The sequence below is a fragment of the Pelodiscus sinensis genome, chromosome 14 (genome assembly GCF_049634645.1).
Source record: "Pelodiscus sinensis isolate JC-2024 chromosome 14, ASM4963464v1, whole genome shotgun sequence".
Classification (NCBI taxonomy): domain Eukaryota; kingdom Metazoa; phylum Chordata; order Testudines; family Trionychidae; genus Pelodiscus; species Pelodiscus sinensis.
The window spans coordinates 965388-987393 of record NC_134724.1 but is presented as its reverse complement, the minus strand read 5'-3'; the positions used below and the strand labels follow the sequence as shown (position 1 = coordinate 987393).

General features: G+C 43.1%; 1 protein-coding gene across 2 annotated transcripts in view; it reads left to right on the top strand.

Moving 5' to 3' along the window:
• Positions 1-181: 181 nt before the first annotated feature.
• Positions 182-22006, top strand: part of SPG11 (SPG11 vesicle trafficking associated, spatacsin) — a 68965-nt gene continuing 47140 nt past the window's right edge. Inside the window, exons 1-11 of one of the 2 annotated variants that reach the window (XM_075896796.1) lie at positions 182-446; positions 2023-2207; positions 4091-4318; positions 6137-6335; positions 7713-7850; positions 12037-12494; positions 15385-15530; positions 17679-17811; positions 18218-18373; positions 20508-20686; positions 20912-21088. In XM_075896796.1, coding sequence (XP_075752911.1) covers positions 244-446; positions 2023-2207; positions 4091-4318; positions 6137-6335; positions 7713-7850; positions 12037-12494; positions 15385-15530; positions 17679-17811; positions 18218-18373; positions 20508-20686; positions 20912-21088 — 2202 coding nt within the window. In that variant the 5' untranslated portion in view covers positions 182-243. The remainder of the gene's footprint in view (positions 447-2022; positions 2208-4090; positions 4319-6136; positions 6336-7712; positions 7851-12036; positions 12495-15384; positions 15531-17678; positions 17812-18217; positions 18374-20507; positions 20687-20911; positions 21089-22006) is intronic. The other variant, XM_075896795.1, reaches the window with a different exon arrangement.

The window sequence follows — 22006 nt, the reverse complement described above, 5'->3', positions numbered from 1 at the left end:
AACCAGCACGCACCGAGCCTACAAATCCCAGCATGCATTACTCCCTCTGGCCACACGCGCCGCTAGTCTTTGCCGCAAGGCGTTCTGGGAGTTGTAGTCTCAGTAGAATGCCCGCTTCCTAAAGCGGAGAGGGAGATTTCCGGGTCTCCTCAGGCCAAGCGAGACGCGTGGGTCAGCTGGCCGGAAGTCGCGGGCGCCGAAGCCGGAAGTCGGGTGTGAGGGGCGCGGGCTGCCCCCCGCAGGATGGCGGGGGAGCTGCGGGTGCTGCTGGTGCCGCTCGCGCAGGAGGCCGGGAGCCCCCCGGGGGTCCCCGCGCGGGCCAGGCTCAGCGGGGCGCAGGGCGCCCTGGGGACGCTGCTGCGCTCCGGGGGCCTCCAGCTCCGGGCCCTGGCCGCGGGCAGAGCCGGCCGGGCCCGCACCAGCGCCCTGCCGGGGCCGTGGGCGGAGTAAGTGGCGGGGGGGCCGTGGGGCGCTGGTGGCGCGAGTGGGGCTGCCCTTGGCACCTGGGGCGGCGGGAGCTGCGCGGCCCGGGGGGGGATCCTGCCAGTCGGTTCGGGGGGGGGGTGGATCCTGCCAGTCGGTTCCGGGGGGGGGGCTGTCAGTCGGTTTCGGGGGGGGATCCTGCCAGTCGGTTCCTGGGGGGGGCTGTCAGTCGGTTTCTGGGGGGGGGGCTGCCAGTCGGTTCCGGGGGGGGCTGTCAGTCGGTTTCTGGGGGGGGGGCTGCCAGTCGGTTCCGGGGGGGGGCTGTCAGTCGGTTCCTGGTGCTGACGAGGCTGACGGGGCAGGCTGGCCGTGTCCCATGCTGGGCCCGAGCGGGGCAGTTCACGTTCACCGTTCCTCACGGGCTCCCACCCTGGTCCTAGGGAGCCAGGTGCCACCCTGCGCTGCTGTCTCTGTATCAGAGGTACCTGTGCTGGGTGGCAGCTGGCTCCCTGCGAGCGGGGCCAGCAGGCGGGAGCCAGTATGTGCCAGGAGCCGGCTTAAAAGCCGGTTTCTGGTGTGCCCCAGCTGCCAGGGAACTGGATGCCACCGTGGGTGTGTGTAACTGCTGAGTTTTTCAGCTGTTACATGGTGACACAATTACCCGTTTTTAACATCTCTAATGTTTCTTTGTGTCGCCTAACCCACTCTCTGATCTCTGACGGCAGAGATGCTAGCCGGCCAGTCTACTTAGAATTGCCCTTTCCAATATGCGCTAGCTATTTATTGCTAAACTACCTGTTCCACCTTGCATTTTGCTGTGACCCTGGAAGAACTTTTCGCGGACCAGAAGAAGAGCTCTCTGTCACTGTGTAGCAGCTTGAAAGCTTTTCTCTTACCAATAGAAGTTGGTCCAGTAAGATATTTCACCCACCTTTCTGAAGAAGAGGAGTCTCCTCTAGCTTGTAACACAAACTGCCTGAAAATTGAAGCATTGCTGTCAGCTTAAAAATCGCATTATGCTTTAAAAGTGGTGTGCCTATTGTTACAAGTAACACTTATGATCACTCTAAGTAAAATAGATAAGAGCAAGAAAATATTTTTCCTTTTTAGTGTTTAGTTTGGACGTTTGATAGCATTTTGCATTATAGTATACTTCATTAGTGTTCTCTCCATGTCCCCATTTTGTGCATGTGTGAGTTACAGTGGTGTAGACAGAAGGGCCCAGTTGGTTGGGCCCTGACTTTGGGTAGATGGGCAAGAATGGGGGGAGCAGGACAGAAGGGATGGGAGTCAAGCACGGTAAGCTGTAGTGCCCCAGCCTTATTCCCTGGCTGTCTTGCCGGGTGGAGCCAGGTAAGCCCTTGTGCTCCGATCCCACTTCCTGGTTGGAGCATTGGGCAGGCTGCAGGCGGGTGGGCCTGGGTGCAAAGTGGGTGAGCCACGGCCCACTCAGACTCACTGTGGTATGCCCCTGAATAAAACACCACGCTGGATATTTTCAAACTGCTTTGGTATGTTTTCTGAACTTTGGAATCGACTTGAAGTTGAAAAGAGAATAATGTGAATAAATGTAACATTAAGTATTTTTATTAAATATAGCTTCATATGGGAGGATGCAGAAAATAATGATCCACAACGAGACAAGTCAAAACTACTGGCTCTTAGTAAAAACAATGAACTGTTTGTCTATGCACTCAAGGGAGAGGATGGAAAATCTGACACAACTGCCTTGTACAGTTTGAATGAAGAAACACTTAAAAAACTTCTGGAAGTTAAAAATATTAGTGAGTACATTCAATGTATATTCTATATATTTACTCTTTGGAGATTATAGTCCAAATTAGGGATGTCAACGGATAGTCGACTACACAATTAACCGATATGCCTGGGCCTAGCGTTTACTCCTGTCGAGTACACGCACACTTCCTCTTGCTGCCTCTGATATAGAAGTTGCAAGGCAGGGAGGGAGGTGGAAGCCAGTTTTAGGATGGCTTTCCACATGTGCTGGCTCCGTGGATCCATCTCTCCCTCCCCTTTCCCCCACACTGCCTCCCACAGAGGCAGCAAGGGGGCGGGGATAAGCTTTTAATACAGCTCCCTGCACATACTGGCTCTGTGGCACCGCCTGCTCCTTCCCTCCCCACCCACCTCCTGCTGCCTTCCACAGAGACAATGGGTAGGAGGCAGGCGGGAGCTGGCATGCACAGAGAGATCCATGAAACTGCCTGTCCCCCTTGCTGCCTTTCACGAGCACTGGCTCCTGCAGAGCTGTATACCCCTTTTCCCCCCGTCTTCCAATGCTGCTGCCTCTGATAGAGAGGCAGCAGTATGGGGGGACAGGTGCGGGAAGCAGCTTTCAAACTGGCTCCTCATGCATATTGGCTCCTGTGGGGCTGTCTTCCTCCCCCCCCCCCATGCTGCTGTCTCTTTTTCAGAGGCAGTGGGGGTGGGGCAGACAGGAGCCAATGCTTGCGGGGAGCCAGTGTTTAAGCTGGCTCCCCCTGCAAGCACCAGCTTCCACCTGTCCACCCCTTGCGTATAAATGTGTAGCCGCTAACATTTCCAGCGGCTACATGTTTACATCAATAGCTGATTGCTAACATACCTAGTCCAAATTTTTCAACGACTATTAACATGTGAATGGGCTGCAGGATTAGGCCTTAGTAAGGTGTAAAATATTTTATGCTGTCATTTAAAAAACAACAAATAGTCTAGTAGCACCTTAAAGACTAACAAAACATGTAGATGGTATCATGAGCTTTTGTGGGTATAACCCACTTCTTCAGATGACCGGAGTGTTGGAAGTCCAGATCCAAGAATATATAAGGGGAGGAGGAGAAAAAAGATAATCTATTCACATTCCTTTTTCTCCTTTTTTTTTTCCTCCTCCCTCCCCCCTTCCCTTATTTATTCTTGGATCTGAACTTTTAATACTCCAGTCATCTGAAGAAGTGGGTTTTGCCCACGAAAGCTCATGATACCATCTACATGTTTTGTTAGTCTTTAAGGTGCTACTAAACTACTATTTGTCGTTTTTAAAGTTTTTCTAGTTACAGACTAATTCGGATACCCCTCTGAAGTTTTTAATGTTGTGGGTTTGGGACTGCCTGTGTTGATGAGGCATGTACTTTCTCATCTGAAATGCTAATGGATTTTCGGAATGGCTATGATATAAATATTACAGATGGGCATGCACTGCACCTAGTCAGATGAATGTCAGAAAATGTTATAGTTGAGACTATACTCTCCAATCCTGCAGAGTCTTAAGCATATACTTAGCTTTACACACTACTGTGACTAGCCTGTTGAAGTCCTTGTATAAAGTTAAACACATGTACATTTTGCAAGATCCGGGCTTTGATGTATTAAATACATTTAATATCCCCTGAGCTAAAGTCATCTTGCTGAAGTATCTTATTTTCAAAATTAGTATTTATAGTGCTTACCAAAATGTTGTTTGTGTTTATCCTGTTGCCTTTGTGCAACAGAAATTGATTAAACATATTAATGCTATTCTTGGAACTGTTCTGACCTCAGTGATCTTGGCACCTAGTTTGATCAAAAGGCTTGGCCACTGAATTTAAATAATAATCTTAATAAAGTGTCTCACCAAACAAACTATCATTTTGGATATGTAAACACTGATTATTTAAAAATAATTTTACAGGTGTTCCTTCAGTATCATCTCTGAGGATTCTGTCATTTAAAAAGAGCTCATCTTTACTACTGCTGAATCACTTTATTCTTGTGCACCTTGATTTTCCTGAAGAAGATACGGAAGTAGAGGCACCTGACTGCTTTGTCCTTGACTTGTCTCCACAAGCTTTGGAAAGAATAACAGATGTGAACTTTTGTAGAGGGGTTTTATTTTTGTTGGATAATTCTGGCAGGATATGTATCCTTTGCAATGGAGACTGTTTCCAAATATAGTTGATCAGGAGAAGTAAAATCATATTCTGAAGAAAAAAATGTGGATATCAGGGGAAAATATTTCTTAAAATCCTTTCAGAATTAAATACAATTTTTGTGAAGGAAATTCAGGCCTTGCTATTTTGAAGTTATTTTATCCATCTAGTCCATATAATAGCATAGTTCAGTGCTCATCATTGCAGTGTGAGAAGCTGAACTAAAGGTCCCAATACTGATCTCACCAGACCTACGGAGATTCATTATTACACTGGGGCTACGTCTACACTGGCATGATTTTCTGGAAATGCTTTTAATGGAAAAGTTTTCCATTAAAAGCATTTTCGGAAAAGAGCGTCTAGATTGGCAGGACGCTTTTCCGCAAAAGCACTTTTTGCGGAAAAGCGTCCGTGGCCAATCTAGACGTGCTTTTCCGCAAAAAAGCCCCGATCGCCATTTTTGCGATCAGGGCTTTTTTGCAGAAAACAAATCTCTGTTGTCTACACTGGCCCTTTTGCGCAAAAGTTTTTCGGAAAAAGACTTTTGCCCGAACGGCAGCAGCATAGTATTTCCGCAAAAGCACTGACAATCTTACATGAGATCGTCAGTGCTTTTGCGGAAATTCAAGTGGCCAGTGTAGACAGCTGGCAAGTTTTTCTGGAAAAGCGGCTGATTTTCCGAAAAACTGACCAGTCTAGACACAGCCTGTAGCTGCTAACTTTTTGGTCTTGTGAGCAGGATGATAGCCATTTGCTTCACAGACTGTTCAGTTATCTCTGTTCCAGCTAATTTTTCTTATATTGTGTAATAATCCCACTACTTTGTTTTTTTAACTGTGTCTGGGAATAAGCAATTGCCAAAAAATGTGAAGAGAAGCCCAGGGATTTTAAATAACTATTCAGATTTTAATTGCTTTTAATTACATTCCTAATGGTTTTATAGATTTATTCTAACAATTTCAGAAGATCTCTTCAAAGCAATTTATAGGTTGTATTTTCTAAGACAACTATATGAGGTCATTGAAATCTGATCAAATTCTGTAGCCTGTTGTCCCGCTAAATAGCAGGCCATGACCAGTGGTACAAGTTCTCACATGAGACTGGAGTCTGTTGCATCATTTTTGGAGGCTGTCTTGTTAATGCTTCTACTCCATGCTCTTATCTAGAATTCAAAAACAGATAACAGCTGCATCCAAAACAATTGCTTGTGAATATTTTTCAAGCATCCTGTCATCAATTCTCCAGTATTTATAATGTTAATTACTAGTCTTACAGATTGTTTTACTTCAGCTTCAGTTCACTCAGTCTAAAACTGTTATTCCAACTACCTTGCAATTTGTAGTCATCATTTAAAAAAGACCTCTTCTCTTCTTCTCTACTCTTTGTTAATTAAAACTCTACATTGCACAGTTTTGCATTTATAAATCAAAAACCTATATTGTCTAAGAGTGAAGTTTGGGGCATCAGGGAATGCGGATATTGTTCAATATGTACTCTATCAGCATAGAATTTTTTAATCAAATTGGACGGTTAGTTTTTGATGAGGCAGGGCCCATGTTCTACTTGGTATTTGTACAGCACCTAACTCAATGGAGTTCTGATCCTGAATGGGCCTTAGTGCTACTACGAAAGATAATACATAGATGATTAATTCTTAATACCTCACTGTGCAAGAACTTGAAGACTATCTACATCCACACCTGCCTTGGGAAACAAAGTAAAATAAATTCACTGTCATGTTTTGTTATGTGTTTTTTTCCTTACTGGACAATTTGAAACTTGTCGCTTTCTTTGACGTTGCCATACAGACATATTTGATACAATAGATGGCGCGCATCTCGCAGATGTTGACATTGCACTCTTCCGAGCATATGTGCAGGATGAGAACAAGACTTCAACCGGCATGTCTCCCCTCACTTCGATAAAGGTGTCACATGATCTCAATGTTGCTGTGATCGTTAATTCCTCCAATTGTGCCATTTCTATTGATCTAAATTTGTATTTCAGGTAGGTTTGCTGCAGAATTTTAAATGCATTTTTATGAGACCAGTTAATTTTAAATTTTTGCCAGTCTTGCGCCTGTTGACATTAGAAGCCAAATTCTCATCAGTGTCCATTTGGGCAGGACTGGGCCTGAGATATATTAAAGAATCACGTTTCTTCAGATTTTGAAAATGAGTTTTCTTCAATATGCGTTCTTCTATTTGGGCAAGCAGAAGAATAGTCTTTGGTACCATTGCTGTAGGAGGCAACAGGTATATTGTGATAGCATTGTGTAGTAGCCACTCCTTGAAGTCTGTGCAGGTGTTAAATAACATAAGAATGGCCGTATTGGGTCAGACCAAAGGTCCATCTAGCTCAGTAGCCTGTCTGCCGACAGTGGCCAGCACCAGGTACCCCAGAGAGGGTGGACCGAAGACAATGATCAAGCGATTTGTCTCCTGCCATCCATCTCCAGCCTCTGACAAACAGAGGCCCAGGGACACCATTTCTATCCCCTGGCTAATAGCCTTTTATGGACCTAACCTCCATGAAATTATCTAGCTTCTCTTTAAACTCTGTTATAGTCCTAGCCTTCACAGCCTCCTCTGGCAAGGAGTTCCACAGGTTGACTATGCGCTGTGTGAAGAAGAACTTTCTTTTATTAGTTTTAAACCTGCTACCCATTAATTTCATTTGGTGTCCTCTATTTTTTCTATTATGGGAACTAATAAATAACTTTTCTTTATTCACCCTCTCCACACCACTCATGATTTTATAGACCTCTATCATATCCCCCCTCAGTCTCCTCTTTTCTAAACTGAAAAGCCTCAGTCGCTTTAACCTCTCTTCATATGGGACCCATTCCAAACCCCTAATCATTTTAGTTGCCCGTTTCTGAACCTTTTCTAAGGCTAAAATATCTTTTTTGAGGTGAGGAGACCACATCTGAACACAGTAGTCAAGATGTGGGCGTACCATAGTTTTATACAGGGGCAGTAAGATATTCTGTGTCTTATTTTCTATCCCTTTCTTAATAATTCCTAACATCCTATTTGCCTTTTTGATAGCCACTGCAAACTGTGGAAGTTTTCAGAGAACTATATTGTTTTATTGGAATTGCTTAGCAGTAACTGTTGACTGGAGATTTGATCTTGAAAGGCTTGCTTAGTTGAAAGAGGATTGCAGAACCATACATTGTGTTTGTATTACATTAATACATTTATAGAGAATGCTGTTAGTTTAGAGAGAGAACCACTTCTCTGCAATTTTAACTTCCAGTTTTTCATCAGAATAATTTTGTGTCTTTTTAGAATAAATATGAACATATGTAATTTAAAAATGTTCATTAAGAAGTTTTGGAGATGGTGTGATTTGAATTATTCTTAATATTTCTATTTACAGAGAATTCCCTGGGCATTTATTTTGTAAGAAATATTTTGAAAATCTTCCTGTGACACGACTGGAAGGAGTTGATGAGGATGATCTTGCTAGCTCTGACTGCAGCATGAAATTTCTGAGGTTTTCTTTCCAGACAGATAGGTATGTAAATATAAAGCTGTTAGAGTTCCTGTTGCATCATAATCTAGGTCAGAGGCCCTCAAACTGGGAGGGCAGACCAACCTGGGAAGGCATGGAATGTATCTCAGAGGACCTGAGAAGCGTTAGGAAAAACCTGTGAACACTTTACCCACAGCAATGAATAACTGGCAAAGCTGATTCCTCATATGGCTCTGTCTGTGTATTTGATAATTTATGACACTGTGCCTTTTGATGGATTTCTGTTAAGCTTCTAAACCGTTGTATAAAGTTGTTGCCATCTGTACATTAATCTGTTTGTGGTGCAGGGATGTAAATGGTTTAACTGATAAGCCTCTTCATTAATGTGTGAGGCTTACCCATTATGGTTAACTGGTAGGGGCTGAAGCAGCTTCCAGCTTGCTCTGGCCTGAGAGCTGCTCCAGCCCTCTGGGGCCCACCACAGGCAGGGGCTGCTTTGTCCACCCGGCTGGAGCAGCCCCAGTCCATGGTGGGCCTTTCCCCCCCCCCATCCTGCACCGCAGGTTACATGCTGGATCCTTGGGAGCAGACCTGTCAGACCACTTAGACCAGTATTGTGTCTTCCAACGGGCTAGTGCTAGATGCTTCAGAGGTAATGAACAATACAGGGTAATAACTGAGTGATCTATTCTCTTTCATCCAGTCCCAGTTTATGGCGGTGAGAGATTTAGGAATACCTGGAATGTAGAGTGGCATCCCTGCCTGGCTAATAGCCATTGATGGACCTATCTTCCAGCAACTTTTTTTTTAATCCAGTTATACATTTGCTCTTCACAGCATCCCATGGCAATGAATTTCACAGGTTGTCTGTGCATTGTGTGAAAGAAATCGTTTGTTTTAAACCTGTTGCCTATTCATTCCATCTGGTGACTTCAATTCTTGTATTCTATGCAAAGATAAATAACGTGTCCCTATGCACATTCTCCATACCATTCATGTCATCTCTCTTGTAGGCATCTCGTTTCTAATCAGACCACTCCCAGTCTTCAAAACTTTACTAGCTTCTTAAATCTAAAGCTTTTAACAGCTTTATATAGTCAAAATAGTTCTCTTTGTTGATTCAATGAATGTTTTATTTACCAAAACCACCCACAAAGCCCTTTAGTAGTTTTGAGAACATTAAATAAATATAAAAGCCAGTACAGCCGTTCCCCGATTTACGCACAGGTTATGTTCTGAATAGCTGGTCGTAACTCGATTTGTTCATAAGTCAGAAATATCCCATATGAAGCACTCGAAGCGTAACCAAGCACCAACAACACAGTAATCAACAACGAAAAATAGAAACACACGAAAAAAACAACAGTACTGCAGCAACAGCAAACTTTATTTAACAAACATGAACATGAAATATAAAACACAATGCAGTAATTTAAATACAGTAATGTGAATTGAATTAATTAGATGAGGAATCTGAGGAGTAAAAAACGACAGTAAGAATATCATCAACAGATTTTATTTCAGCAATTCCTTTGCTTGTCGAAGGCATTGGTTCAGTATGGGAGGCAGCACTGCTGGGGGCTTTCTTTAAAAAAATATCCAATTTGGACTGGACAGTTTGTTTTTTCTTCTCGTTATAAATTTCCTTATAGCAAACCAGGGCGTCCTGAATTAAACGATCCACCTTTGAGAATCTTGCAACATTAGGGTCCATTTTTTTCAAACATTTGCATTCCTTCATTTATTTTGCTAAAAGCTGCAGCCATTTCTTTCATCACAAAGTTTTTGGGGGCTGCTGCTGCTGCTTCTTCTTGGGCTGTTTGTCTGTCTTCCTCTGCTACCCTCTCCGCCTTGAGCTGCATTAAATCTTCATTGCTCAGCTCATCCCCAACATCCTCAACCAGTTGGTGTAGGTCTTCATTATCCATTTCCAGATCCACTTCTTTCGCCAGCTGTACAATGTTATTAGAAATGTCTCCCAGTGCCTTTTCTTTTTCAAAGCCTTTGAAACCGTTCACAAATCTTTTTAGGATTTTCTTTCATATGCCATTCATACATTGCGGAGTGACTTCTTCCCACCCTGCAGCAATGTTCCTTATGCAATGCAGAATGTTGTAGTCCTTCCAAAATGCATGTAATGTTTTGCCGTTTCCGCATTCTGTGCAGCTACTGCCTTTGCAAATGTGTTGCGAAGATAATATGCTTTGAAAGCAGCTTATGGCTTGTTCGGGAAATCTCGCTCCCCTGGGGTACAGAGTCCCCAGAAAGGTCTGAGGCTGGAGGTCAAAGCAGTGAGGCAGGAGAGAAATCTAGAAGGAAAACTTTATTATGCATGCATGCAGGCTGACAGCTACCAGAGTGAGAGCAGCAGCAGCCCTGAGAGACAGGTTCAGGGATCCTTTATACAGTATGCTCAGACAGTTTAGTTGTTGATTGTTTTCTTTAACATATCAAAGTCTCAGCAGAAGTACTTTGAGAGGTTTCTGTTTACACCAAGTATGCTAGAAGTAAGTTTTACAGTACAAAGGCACATGAGAACCTGAGTGAGGAGCCCACAAGGCAAACTGTGACAAAGATAAGGGTTTACATGTCAAATTGTGACAGACTAGGAGTCTTCATGAAGTTGAGGTATGAGGCATTGTAAGGGTCTTGATTAGAGTTAAGATGATTTCTCTCTGTTACAGGGAGAGAGGCCTGGAAAACTTTTAACCCTTACAGCAGTTTTCTTTTAGAGAGTTTTGATTCCTGTACAGTTCCCCCTTAGACACAATTGGAGTTATTTGATTTTTCTCCCACAGGCTCTCTGGTCCATGGGTTGGAGACTAGATGTGGTGTTGGGAGGCAGAAACACCACTTTAATGTCGGAATGTAAGTCATTTAGGTATTGAAGGTGACCTGGAGCATTATCCAAAATAAGCAAAATTTGGAAAGGAATTCCTTTCTCCAGAAAATATGACTTGACTTCAGGGATGAAGCAGTTCATGAACCAATCTTCAAAAAGTGCAAGCGTCATCCAGGCTTTTTTATTAGCACGATAATGGACTGGTAAAGTAGCCTTGCTGATATTCTTGAAGGCTCTAGGGTTTTCAGAGCGATAAATCAAGAGGGGTTTCAATTTATACCCAGAAAAATTGCCTCCTAAGAAGACTGTTAGACGATCTTTGAAAGCCTTATAACCAGGCATAGTTTTTGCTTCCTTACGTATGTAGGTACGTTCGGGCATTTTCTTCCAAAAGAGACCTGTCTCATCAACGTTAAAGATCTGTTCTGGAAAATAATTTCCCTCTTTTATCAGCTTATCCAGTTCTTCTATGAAAGGTTCTGCTGCTTTCGAATCAGCACTGGCTGCCTCCCCACTTAATTTCACATTATGAAGGTTTGCACGCATCTTGAAACGGTTGAACCAACCGTGACTGGCAGTGAAAGTTTGGTCATAGTCATACCCCTCCTTTTTCTTTAAGTCTTCAAAAAGACTACGAGCCTTAGCTTGTATCTTCATGAGACTTAATGGCGTGCGTTTTTTAATTTGGTCTTCCATCCAAAGCACTAAGAGTTTTTCCATTTCCAGGATGGGACCTGCTCTTTGCTTTGTTAGAATTTTTTATTTCATAGGAGCAGACCCTTTCAGTGCTTCACGAATGCGATCGCTGTCCTTTATAATGGTGCTGATAGTGGATTTCGATAGCCCTAACTTACGCGACATGAAGGACACTGTTTGACCCCCTTCATATTGTCTCATTATCGCTATTTTCTGTTCCAAATCAATTGTTTTTCTCTTTCTTTTCTCACCACCCTTATCACTAGCCCTTTTTCTTTTACTGGACATGATGGCCACAAGCAAACACTGAAAACACTGTGAGGGAATGAAATGTAAACATGCTGCCTGACCGCAGACACACAAACACAACGTGCTGCCACGAGGTTGGTCGTAAGTGCAGATGGTCGTAAGTCGGGGAATGGCTGTACTGAACTTAGTGAAATGTATGATTTAATGGAGCTAGCTGTAAGCAAACAACTCAGTTGCACCAAATAAATACTCAGTATTAAAATAATTTTAGATAGAATTACCTTGCTAGCATTTTGAAGCTAGAGCGCAGGATTTTAAATGTTGTCCATAAATCTTGATTTACATTTTGGCTTTTGGTCAAAGTAACCTTTTAAAATTGAAGCCTGTAAATGACTTTCATTATTGTGATTTTGGTGGTTGTAAGTTTTTCTCTCTTGCCAGGTCATGGAAAGCACACTTGTCCTCATTATCTAACACATCAAAGACACCTGACTCTTCCAATTTGATATCTAATGTTTGCTTACCTTGGTACCACTATCTTCCCCACCTTGAACAGTTTGATTCTAAAATCAGTGAGACGTCAGAGAAGATCTTGTCCTCCATTCCACAAGACATTGTCTACATCCTTTCCGAATCAGCAAAGAAAGATTATGCAAAGATCAGTGATGCAGGAAGACAATGGACAAAAATCCATCCAGGGGGAGTAGAAGACATGATGACACTTGAGTGTAAATCTGTGACAGGATTTAGTGCACTGTTTGCATTGTCAGCGGGTGACAAAGGATTGACTGTTGCTCTGTGGGACTTAGAGACGCAAGATGTGACATATTATTGTATGGGCAAAAACTGTACTTATGTGGATTGCAGTGGAAAGGAGCAGCTGTGTGTCATTTTGACAGGTGAGATTTTTGGTTTTACCTAATATGATGAAGTCTTTGGTCTGTATTGACAGTCTGCTTCCTCTGTCTACCTAATATGATTCTCCCAATTCATATTGCTTTTCTACAGAGGGTGAGTGTCATGTAGGACTCTACCTTAGCTTTGTGGCCCTGTTTTTAACAGAATTTCAGTATATGTAAATTAAACAAATTAGTGTGTAGTTAGTAATTTTTGACATACTGATTTAGTATGATTTCACCAGTCATGGTGACTAATTACATTGTATAGAAAAATCTGTAACCATTCAATTTTATTTTCAGGGTTTAGATAAGATGTACTGATACATTTGGTAAATCTGTGCTTTATTTTAAACCTTGCCACTTGGAACATTACGTTTCAAAGATAGCGATTCATCGTATGTCTTGTATTAAGTGAGAGCTTCATTAAAAGTTTAGTGCCAAATCCCACCTTGAGTTAGGTATTTGCATCTCACATAAACTCCACTGGGAGTTGTGTATGCTATACTTGAAGTCAGAGTTCGGCCCATAAATATGGGTCCTTCCTCGTGGCCTGTAACCCTAAATCTGAAGCAGTTTGGGGTCTTTCTGTTCAGTGCATTTTTCTTTTTTGGCCACTTTGTTTCCCCCATATTTCTCCTTACATTCTCACTGGCAGCTTGGGTGTTTTTAGTTCAGCTGCAAAGAGAGCAAGTGGCAGCCTCTCTTGATCTAGGAATGGGCTTATTGTAGTTTCCGCACAGGCAAGCTGGCTCATGCTTTCCTCATAAGTCACACCTGCAAATTCCTTATTGAGTTCCTTGCTCCATCAATCTTCATTATGAAACTTGAATCTGCGTACTAGTTGATATTCTTAATATAATGCACATCGGTATTAAAAGAATACGTTCAACAAACTAGTTATCTGAGGGTGAATCTTATGTTTTGGATTCCTGAATTTGACTTTCAAGCTGGCTTCCTGCATATAATGGGCTCCTGTGGAGCCGCCTGCCCCCTCCCTACCCCACTGCCTCTCAGAGGCAGCAGTTCGGCGGGGACAGAAGGGAGCTGGCTCCGCACAAGCACCAGCTCCCGTAGAGTCACCACACCCCACCCTCACGCTGCTGCCTTGCAGCAGTGCGGCAGGGGGCAGGCAGTTCCGTGGAAACCTGTTACACACAGGGAGCCGGCCTGAAAGCTGGCTCCCTACGCATATTGGCTCTTCCTCTCCCCCCCACCCTGCGCTGCTGCTTCTGATGGAGAGGCAGTAGTGCGAGGCGTGAGGGGGCGGGCAGGAGCTGCTACATGCCCGAAGCTGGCTCTATGTGTGTAACAGGCTCCTGCAGAGCCGCCTGCCTCCTCCTGCACTGCTGCGCCCCGCCCCCCTCAGCCTAATCTTTAGATCTGATAGAAGTTAGGATTAACTGGTAAATCCAGGCTTATCAGTTAATTGTGTGAATGACGACATGCTAACATCCCTATCCTGCAGTGTTACTTGATTCTCTGACTCTAACGACCTTCTTGTATTCTCGGCTTCTGTGGGACATGAGCACATGTAATCATCTGGTTTAGAGGATAAGGACTTTTATGACTGATTTCTTTGCTATGCTTGGACATGGGGGTTTCATTCAGGAACGGCACACTTGATTGTCTTGCAAGTATCTGAAATTGCAGCAGCTCTTACTACATTTAAAAGGCAGAGCTGCAGCAGAGTTATCTCCTGGGGCTGGGAGCTAACCCCCCTGAGCCTCTGCAGTTTCCCCCCTTATCGATTAATCAATTAGTCGATGGAAATTCCATTGACTGTGATTAGCTGATTAAATGCAATTTAACATCCCTAGTTTAAGGATGAAAAATCCTGTTTAATTGGTTAACTGGTTGAATATATTGTTTAACCAATTAAAGGGGAGGGCAGGTAGTGGAGGGTGTGTCTGCAGGCCAGCTGTGGTAACCTGCCCTCCCCCAGCCATCCTAGCTGAAACAGCCCGTATCTGCAGTGCAGCCCCTGCCTATAGCAGATGAGGAGCTGCTCCAGTCCCACCAGTTAATCTTAACTGGTAAGTCTCACCCATAAAGGGAGAGGCTTACTGGTTATCTGGTTAAACATTCACATCCCTAGTCTAGTTACAAACAAAACAAAAGCTCACTTGCATCTTAACAAGGGTTAGGATTAAGCAGCTTTCTCACTTGCATCAAGTTATCCGCATCTCCAGCTTCTCAGGCAGAAGGATCTTTCATTCACAAGACCAGAGTGTGCTGGTCCCTTTGTGATGAACAAAATTGGCCAGAAACTGGCCAGTGGGAGTGGAGAGATTTTGCTGGGGGGAGGGGAGGGGAAGGGGCGCTGTGCATGAAGCCTCCCCCATTCCTCCCCAATATCCAAAGCAGAGAGCAGCTCGCCGTTTAAAGCATCGTGAGCTGCTCTGTGCCTAAGGGTCTTGGCAAGGTGGTTGCAGGTCAGATCCAGGGGTTTGGCAGGCTCGCAGGCCGCATCTTGTCCACCCCTGCCCTAGAGGTAAGTAAATGTGTGTCATTGTCCTTGGCTTGTAATCAAGCCGTGCTGTTTCCTCATCTGCTTGTTGGCTTGATTTGTGCAGGCTGGTAAATCCACATTTTTTTGACTAGGGCAGACTTGATTAACAGCCGCTTCCATAACATATTAAATAATGTATTTCCAGCACACATACGTAACTCTCTTTACACCACTCAAACACATATCACACAATGGGGTTTGCGACGACTGTGTCACCAGTTCTATCAGACCTTACAGGACTTTGGCTACATATTCTGACAGTGGTGTGTTGGATACATCCTTTGCCAGTTGGCATAAAGGGGCATCACAGATGGAAAGTCCAGTTTTAATAATATTACATTTAAACATTATATTGACTGTAATTTTGGTTCTTTTATTTAGAGCATGGACTCTTCTTGATTCTGTTTGGTTTAACTCAAGAGGAATTCTTGAATAGACTGATAATCCATGGAAGTGCTGGCACTGTAGATTCTCTTTGTCATCTCAATGGGTGGGGAAGATGTTCGATTCCTGTACATGCGCTAGAGGTAAAGTAAAATGTCGTTTATCTATTATAGAACAGGAGAGTATGCCCTTAAAGCAGATTTTAATCTCTCATCATTAATAGTTTTTTCCAGTCCAAAAACCAAAGAAACCAAAAAACCCCCAACAAGTTGAGTCAAGGGTAAGAGTGTGAATCAGTATCTTAAGGGTTAAAAGAAAGTCCAAGAATATTGTAGTTATTAAAAAAAAACAACCAAACATTAGAAATCTAAGAAAATAGGGAAATGTAGCTAACATATTGTAGAGAGAGATTTTTTTTTTCCTGATCAAGAGCCTGGAAGAGCATATGGAAAAATATTGATCATGAAAGCATTTACTGTTCTGCCAAATCAACATCTTTACAACTATCTCTTTTGTTTTACAAGTCGCTAGAACGAGATTTTTAAGAACATAAGAATGGCCATACTGGGTCAGACCAATGGTCCATTCAGCCCAGTATCCTGTCTGCTGACAGTGGCCAATACCATATACCCCAGAGGGAGGGAACACAACAGGGAATCCTCACGTGATCCCACTCCTGTCACCCATTTCTAGACAAACAGAGGCCAGGGACACATTCCTCCCCATTCTGGCTAATAGCCATTGATGGACCTAACCTCCACAAATCTATCTAGCTCTTTTTTGAAACCTGTTAAAGTCCTAGCCTTCACCCCATCTTCTGGCAAGGAGTTCCAGAGGTTGAATGTGCTGAGTGAAGAAAAACTTCCCTTTCTTTGTTTTAAATCTGCTGCCTATTCATTTAATTTGGTGACCCCCTAGTTCTTATATTATGGTAATAAGTAAATAACTTTTCCTTATTCACTTTTTCCAGACCAGTCATGGTTTTATAGCCCTCTATCATATCCCCCCGTAGTCTCCTCTTTTCTAAGCTGAAAAGACCACTTTTTTAATCTCTCTTCACATGGGACCCATTCCAAACCCCTAATCATTTTTGTTGCCCTTTTCTGAACCTTTTCCAATGCCAATATATCTTTTTTGAGATGAGGCGACCACATTTGTATGCAGTATTCAAAATGTGGGTGTCCCATGCTTTTATATAGAGGCAATAGGATATTTTCTGTCTTACTCACTATCTCTTTTTTAATGATTCCTAACATTCAGTTTGCTTTTTTGACTGCCATTGTACACTGAGTGGATGTTTTCAGAGAATTATCCACAGTGACTCCAAGATCTCTCTCTTTGAGTAGCTGTAGCTAAATTAGACCCCATCATATTGTATGTATAGTGGGATTATTTTTTCCAATGTGCATTACTTTACGGCTACGTCTAGACTGACCCCAAATACCTGAAAGTAGGAATAAGAGATCCTCTGGAAAAGGGCTTTATTCCGGAGGATCGCGCCAGTCTAGATGCTTTTTTCCGGCTTTTCCCCAAGCCGGAAAAAAAGCGGCGGACATGTTTATTTAAATCCGCGGGGGATATTTAAATCCCCCACGGATTTCCCTATTCTGACTTACCTGATTTGCATCCCTTTTCCGGAATTTGGGGCCAGTCTAGACGTAGCCTACATGTATCAACATTAAATTTCATTTGCCATTTTGTTGCCCAATCACTTGGTGAGATCCTTTTTAAGCTCTTCACAGTCTGCTTTGGTCTTAAATATCTTGAGCAGGTTAGTATCATCTGCTAATTTTTCCACCTTACTGTTTACCCCTTTCTCTAGATTATTTATAAATTTTGTTTTTACCATTTCTACCTTGCAGAGCCAGCATGAACATTTATAAGCTTAGGCACAATGTTAACATTTTCTTGCCTGGCAAAACAAACAGATGGCTTTTCTCTATAGAATTTTTCAAGACTGCAGTTCCATTTTTTAGATGAGGACATTAGTTAAAAGTCCTGAAGGCTTATAAAATGTGGGGCCTTTAGAACTGAAAACCTACATTAGTTCTTTAGCAAGTGTTCGATTGGTCAGTCCTGGATCTTGAATAAGCTTTATTTTTTGTACCCTGATGAGATGTCTACTATTCATTGCTGAATTGGCACTACGTCTAAATTGCTTTGTTGTTTTTCTTTCTGCCCCATGTGCTTCCACTTTATCTTCATTGAACTTAAATTAAAAATATTAGCAGTAATTCTCCAGTGTATCTTTTTTTGAATATTCATGATGGTGTGGTTGCATCTTTTTTTAGGCTGGCTTGGAGAACCGTCAGCTAGACACAGTAGACTTCTTTTTAAAGAGCAAAGAGAATATTTTCAATCTTACTTCAGCGTGTTCCTTACCTGAACAATCTACCAATATGACATCCCAATTTTACTTGAGAAGTAAGTAAAATTCTTTAAGCTACATTAACATTTACATTCAATTGCTTTTTTTATTTATAAGTAGGTATTTTTTTTGTTAGAGGTCAAATTGCCTCTTTATCCACACTCTGGTAGATGTTTGGATGGTAATGTTTCATCTAGGCTTGTCGTAGATGAAATGAGATAAAAGGTGAATGAGATAAAATTTGCACAAGAAGCGTTTGGCTGTGTTCTGATATTGTGCTACTCTAAATATTTTTATATAAAAAGAAAGTGTTGTATTTGCAAAGTGTGACTGGGTTAATTACATAGTGTAAAAGATTTAGGTGCTTTACCTTTAAGGCCCATAATTAGTTTAATTCTTATGTAACTACCTCCATCATTGTTTATTTTGTGTGTGTGGTTTTAATTGCCTATATGATTATAGGTGTGGAAGAACTGAAGCCAGCTTTAGATTTACTTTGCTCAGCAATCAGAGAAAATGATTTGGAAGCTCAGAGTAAACACTTCTCTGAGCAGCTGCTAAACCTTACCTTGGCTTTTCTTAACAAACAAGTCAGAGAGATTTTTGTCCACACAGAAGGTAAGATTACTAGCATGGATAACATGTAATAGCACACGTCTGTCCCTGTTTCCGTGATTCAGAACTAAATAGCACATCTTTATTTTTAAGATTCTCAAACTCTGTGCACAGGTTCTAAGTTTTTCAAAATTATTCCCTTAGGATTCTTACTCTCACAAATGAACGTGGGATGGAGATTAGATTGAATCAGAGATCATGTTTACAGGGAGAGGAAGTTAAGCTGAATAAGCTACATGTCTGCCAAAATAACTAATATAAACGCTAGGATCAGTGGGGCCAGTAAGAGTCTGATTATGCAGCCCTAATTCATGTGTAACCCCCATTAAGATTAATAGCAGATCTGCATAAACAAGGATGACAAGGCCACATCCGAGAAGGGCCAATGTGTAACGTGTAAGAGTTGATATATGTCTGTAAACTTTCAAGCCTGAATTCCAAAAAGTATCTAAGTATTCTCCTGCCCCTTTCTTCGTCTTTGGAAGATTTTTCCCCACTCCCCGGGTTAAAAGCCCTGGGTCATGATATTTCTGGCCAGAGAAGATGCTTTAAAGCCTGTAAATGCTACTACCATATCAACCAGAAGGATTGTTGTGGACCAACACAGAGCTTCTCTACCAGGAACTCAGAGCCCCATAGGGGACAGCAAACAGGTTCCAGGGAGTCTACCCAAACCTACAAGAGTTTTGCAGGGCCAACATTAGGGTTGCTGGGGCCCAGGGAAGAAAGCCAAAGCTTGAGCCTTGCTGTCTGGGGCTGAAGCCAAGGAACTTAGTTTTGTGGGGTGTATGCTCCCGGGCAGTTGCCCTTCTCGCTACCATCTAATGCCAGCCTGGCTTTTCATTTACTGCTTACATAGAAAAACTGTTGTGGCACAGCTGGGCCACATGGTTCTTGTAGCATGTTGGCAGGGCCCCAGATAGAAAAAGATCGAGAGCTCCTGGACCAAAGCTTTGGCTCATTCTCTCTTCTTCCAAGGCTGAGCTGCTGCTCAAGAGTGCTTAGTCCATGCCAGCCTGGGGAAAAAGAGATTATAACCTAGAAACGGAATCTCGGATCTCAGGCAGGAGGACGCAAAGCCACCGGGAGGCCATGAGAGTCATTGTAACCTCTTATGCACTATAAGTAAGGCTGCGAGTCTTTCACAGATTTCCAGGACCTCTGTGACTTCTGCAGTGTCAGTGCAGCTGACCCCAGAGCCGGTGGCTTTGGGGACAGCCACATCAGTTGCTGCTGTTTCCAGGTGCTGTCCTGGAGCAGGGATCTAGGAGCAGGGGTGTTGCCCTAGACTTCCCCCTGACCAGAGCAGCAGCATCCTCATGGCTCCAGGCTGCCCCCCGTCCAGAGTAGCTGCTGTTGTAGGTACCTGCGCCCACCACACCCAGAGCCACAAGCAGTGTCCTGGGCTGCCTCACCCTCCAGGAGCAGCAGCATCTGCTAGAGCACACTCCTGCCCCCCAGCACCAAAGATTTATTTATGGGTATTTGTTGCACAGGTCAGGGGCTGTAACTTTTTGTTCATTGCCTGTGATCTGTCTGTGACTTTTACTAAAAATACCTATGACTAAATCGTAGTACCCTTACCTGTAAACAGCACTTGACTGTTAAGATGTTTGTATATTTTAAAGGTAATTTGAATATAAATTTATTGCTACAAAATAGAGCTCTGATCCTGTATAAGAACATAAGAACAGCCAGACTGGGCCAGACCAAAGGTCCATCCAGCCCAGTGTCCTGTCTGCCCACAGTGGCCAGTGCCAGGTGCCCCAGAGACAGTGAACAGAACAGGGAATCATCACGTGATCCCTCCCCTGTCGCCCATTCCCAGCCCCTGACAAACAGAGGCCGGGGACACCATCCCTGCCATCCTGCCTAATAGCCATTGATGGCCCTAACCTCCATGAATGTATCTAGTTCTGTTTTGAACCCTGTTAAAGTCGATGTCTTTACAACAAAGTGGGTCTATGGAGAACAACCCTGATGTCATGGGCGTGCCCAAACAGATTGGGGTCTCTGTACCACTGTGCTTTGTGTTGGTTGAGATCATAGATAAATGTTAAACTTTAATGAGCTGTAAGGGTTAGTGCTGTAGTGTTTATTTTATTTCTGTTAAGTGTCCCATTGTTATCCTCTACAGAACTTGATGAGTGCTTGCAGAAGTGTGTGGATATTTTAACCGCCTACATTATTGAACTTAGAACATTTATGATAAAGTTTCCTCGAAAGCAGATAAATCTCTTAAATATAAGATGTGATCTTGATGAAGACATTCCCAGAATAGAAGAAAACCAAATGTGGGAAAAACTCACATCAGAGGTAAAAACAAATAATCAGTTGGTGGGTATTAAATTCCCATGTATTCAGGGAATTAGCATGGAGTTATGTTCAAACTGCTGAAGAAATAAGCAAATCTTAAATGAACTTGGTTTATATTTGCTAGTCAAATAGTCGCTAGAAACAAAGAGCACATGGATCATCAGCAGCGTAGCTTGCTATATCTTTTAGAGAACATAACAGATCTGTAATTTTTTTTTCTTGCAGCAAATTATTTTTGAGGCCATTTTAAACAACAGAATACCAGAGGCTCAGACATTCTTTCGAGTGAATCACAATCCTGCTCAGAGTCTTCAAAAGCTGATTCAAATAGGTTTGGAACTCGTTTATGACAGTCTTCTAAAGGGCAATGTCAAAGAGGCCTCAGAACTCATAAGGAATATGGTGAGTGATGTGTGATTAAAATATTGATAAATCTGACAGAATTTCCAAATGACTAAGAGACAAACAAATGTACGTTAAGCTGTGGGGGAGTTTACTTCCCAGCAGCTGTTATGATTTCACAAATGAACATTATTTTTAGGAAAAATTGTCCACTAACATTCCTTGAATACTCGTATGTAGTATGCTTTGAACACGTGACAGATGAATGGCTAGGCAGGAATTTAAAGACACTTTCAATTACATAATGAGGAATTGTTGATGGCTTGTTAAGCACAGTTAATCTAGCTTTCCATCTGCAGTGTTGAGATCAGATGTCTCAAACTCCCGGCCTGTGGGCATTCTACTGGCCAGAGCATATTCGCAATGTAGCCCCCTGCCACCTCCCCTTTCCTCCCCTCCCCCAGCACTCTGGCTCCCAAGGGACCCAGCCTCAGGGATTACTGGGAGAGCCTTGCATGGGGTAGCAGCAACTGTCTCTCTTCTGTCTCTCACATGCCACACAGTGGTTGGAGCCACATGGAAGTGGAGCAAAGGGGAGTGAGTGTGCCCGCCAAGTGCTCTCTGCTTCCCTGCAGCTCCTGCCACTGCAGGAAGTGTGGGGAGGAAGGAGGGGACTGCTGCTGCCAACCAGTGGCAGTCCTCCCCAGTAATCTGCAAGGCTGGGGTCCTCGGGGGATATGGCACCATGGCAGGGAGAGGCAGGGCTTAAGGGTGGGTTTGGACACACTCCTACCCCTGCTCTTTTCCCCCTGTCCCTTACTCCCCAGGACCAGTTGCAAAAATGCTCCAGGCTGTAGATGGAAAAAAAATAGGGTCTCAAACTCCTGGTTTAGATAGTTTGCCGCTACCTGCTTTGTATAGAAGTGGAGTAAAATGGTTTTCTTTATATTTTGCTTGCTCTTTCAGTGTCTATTTTGT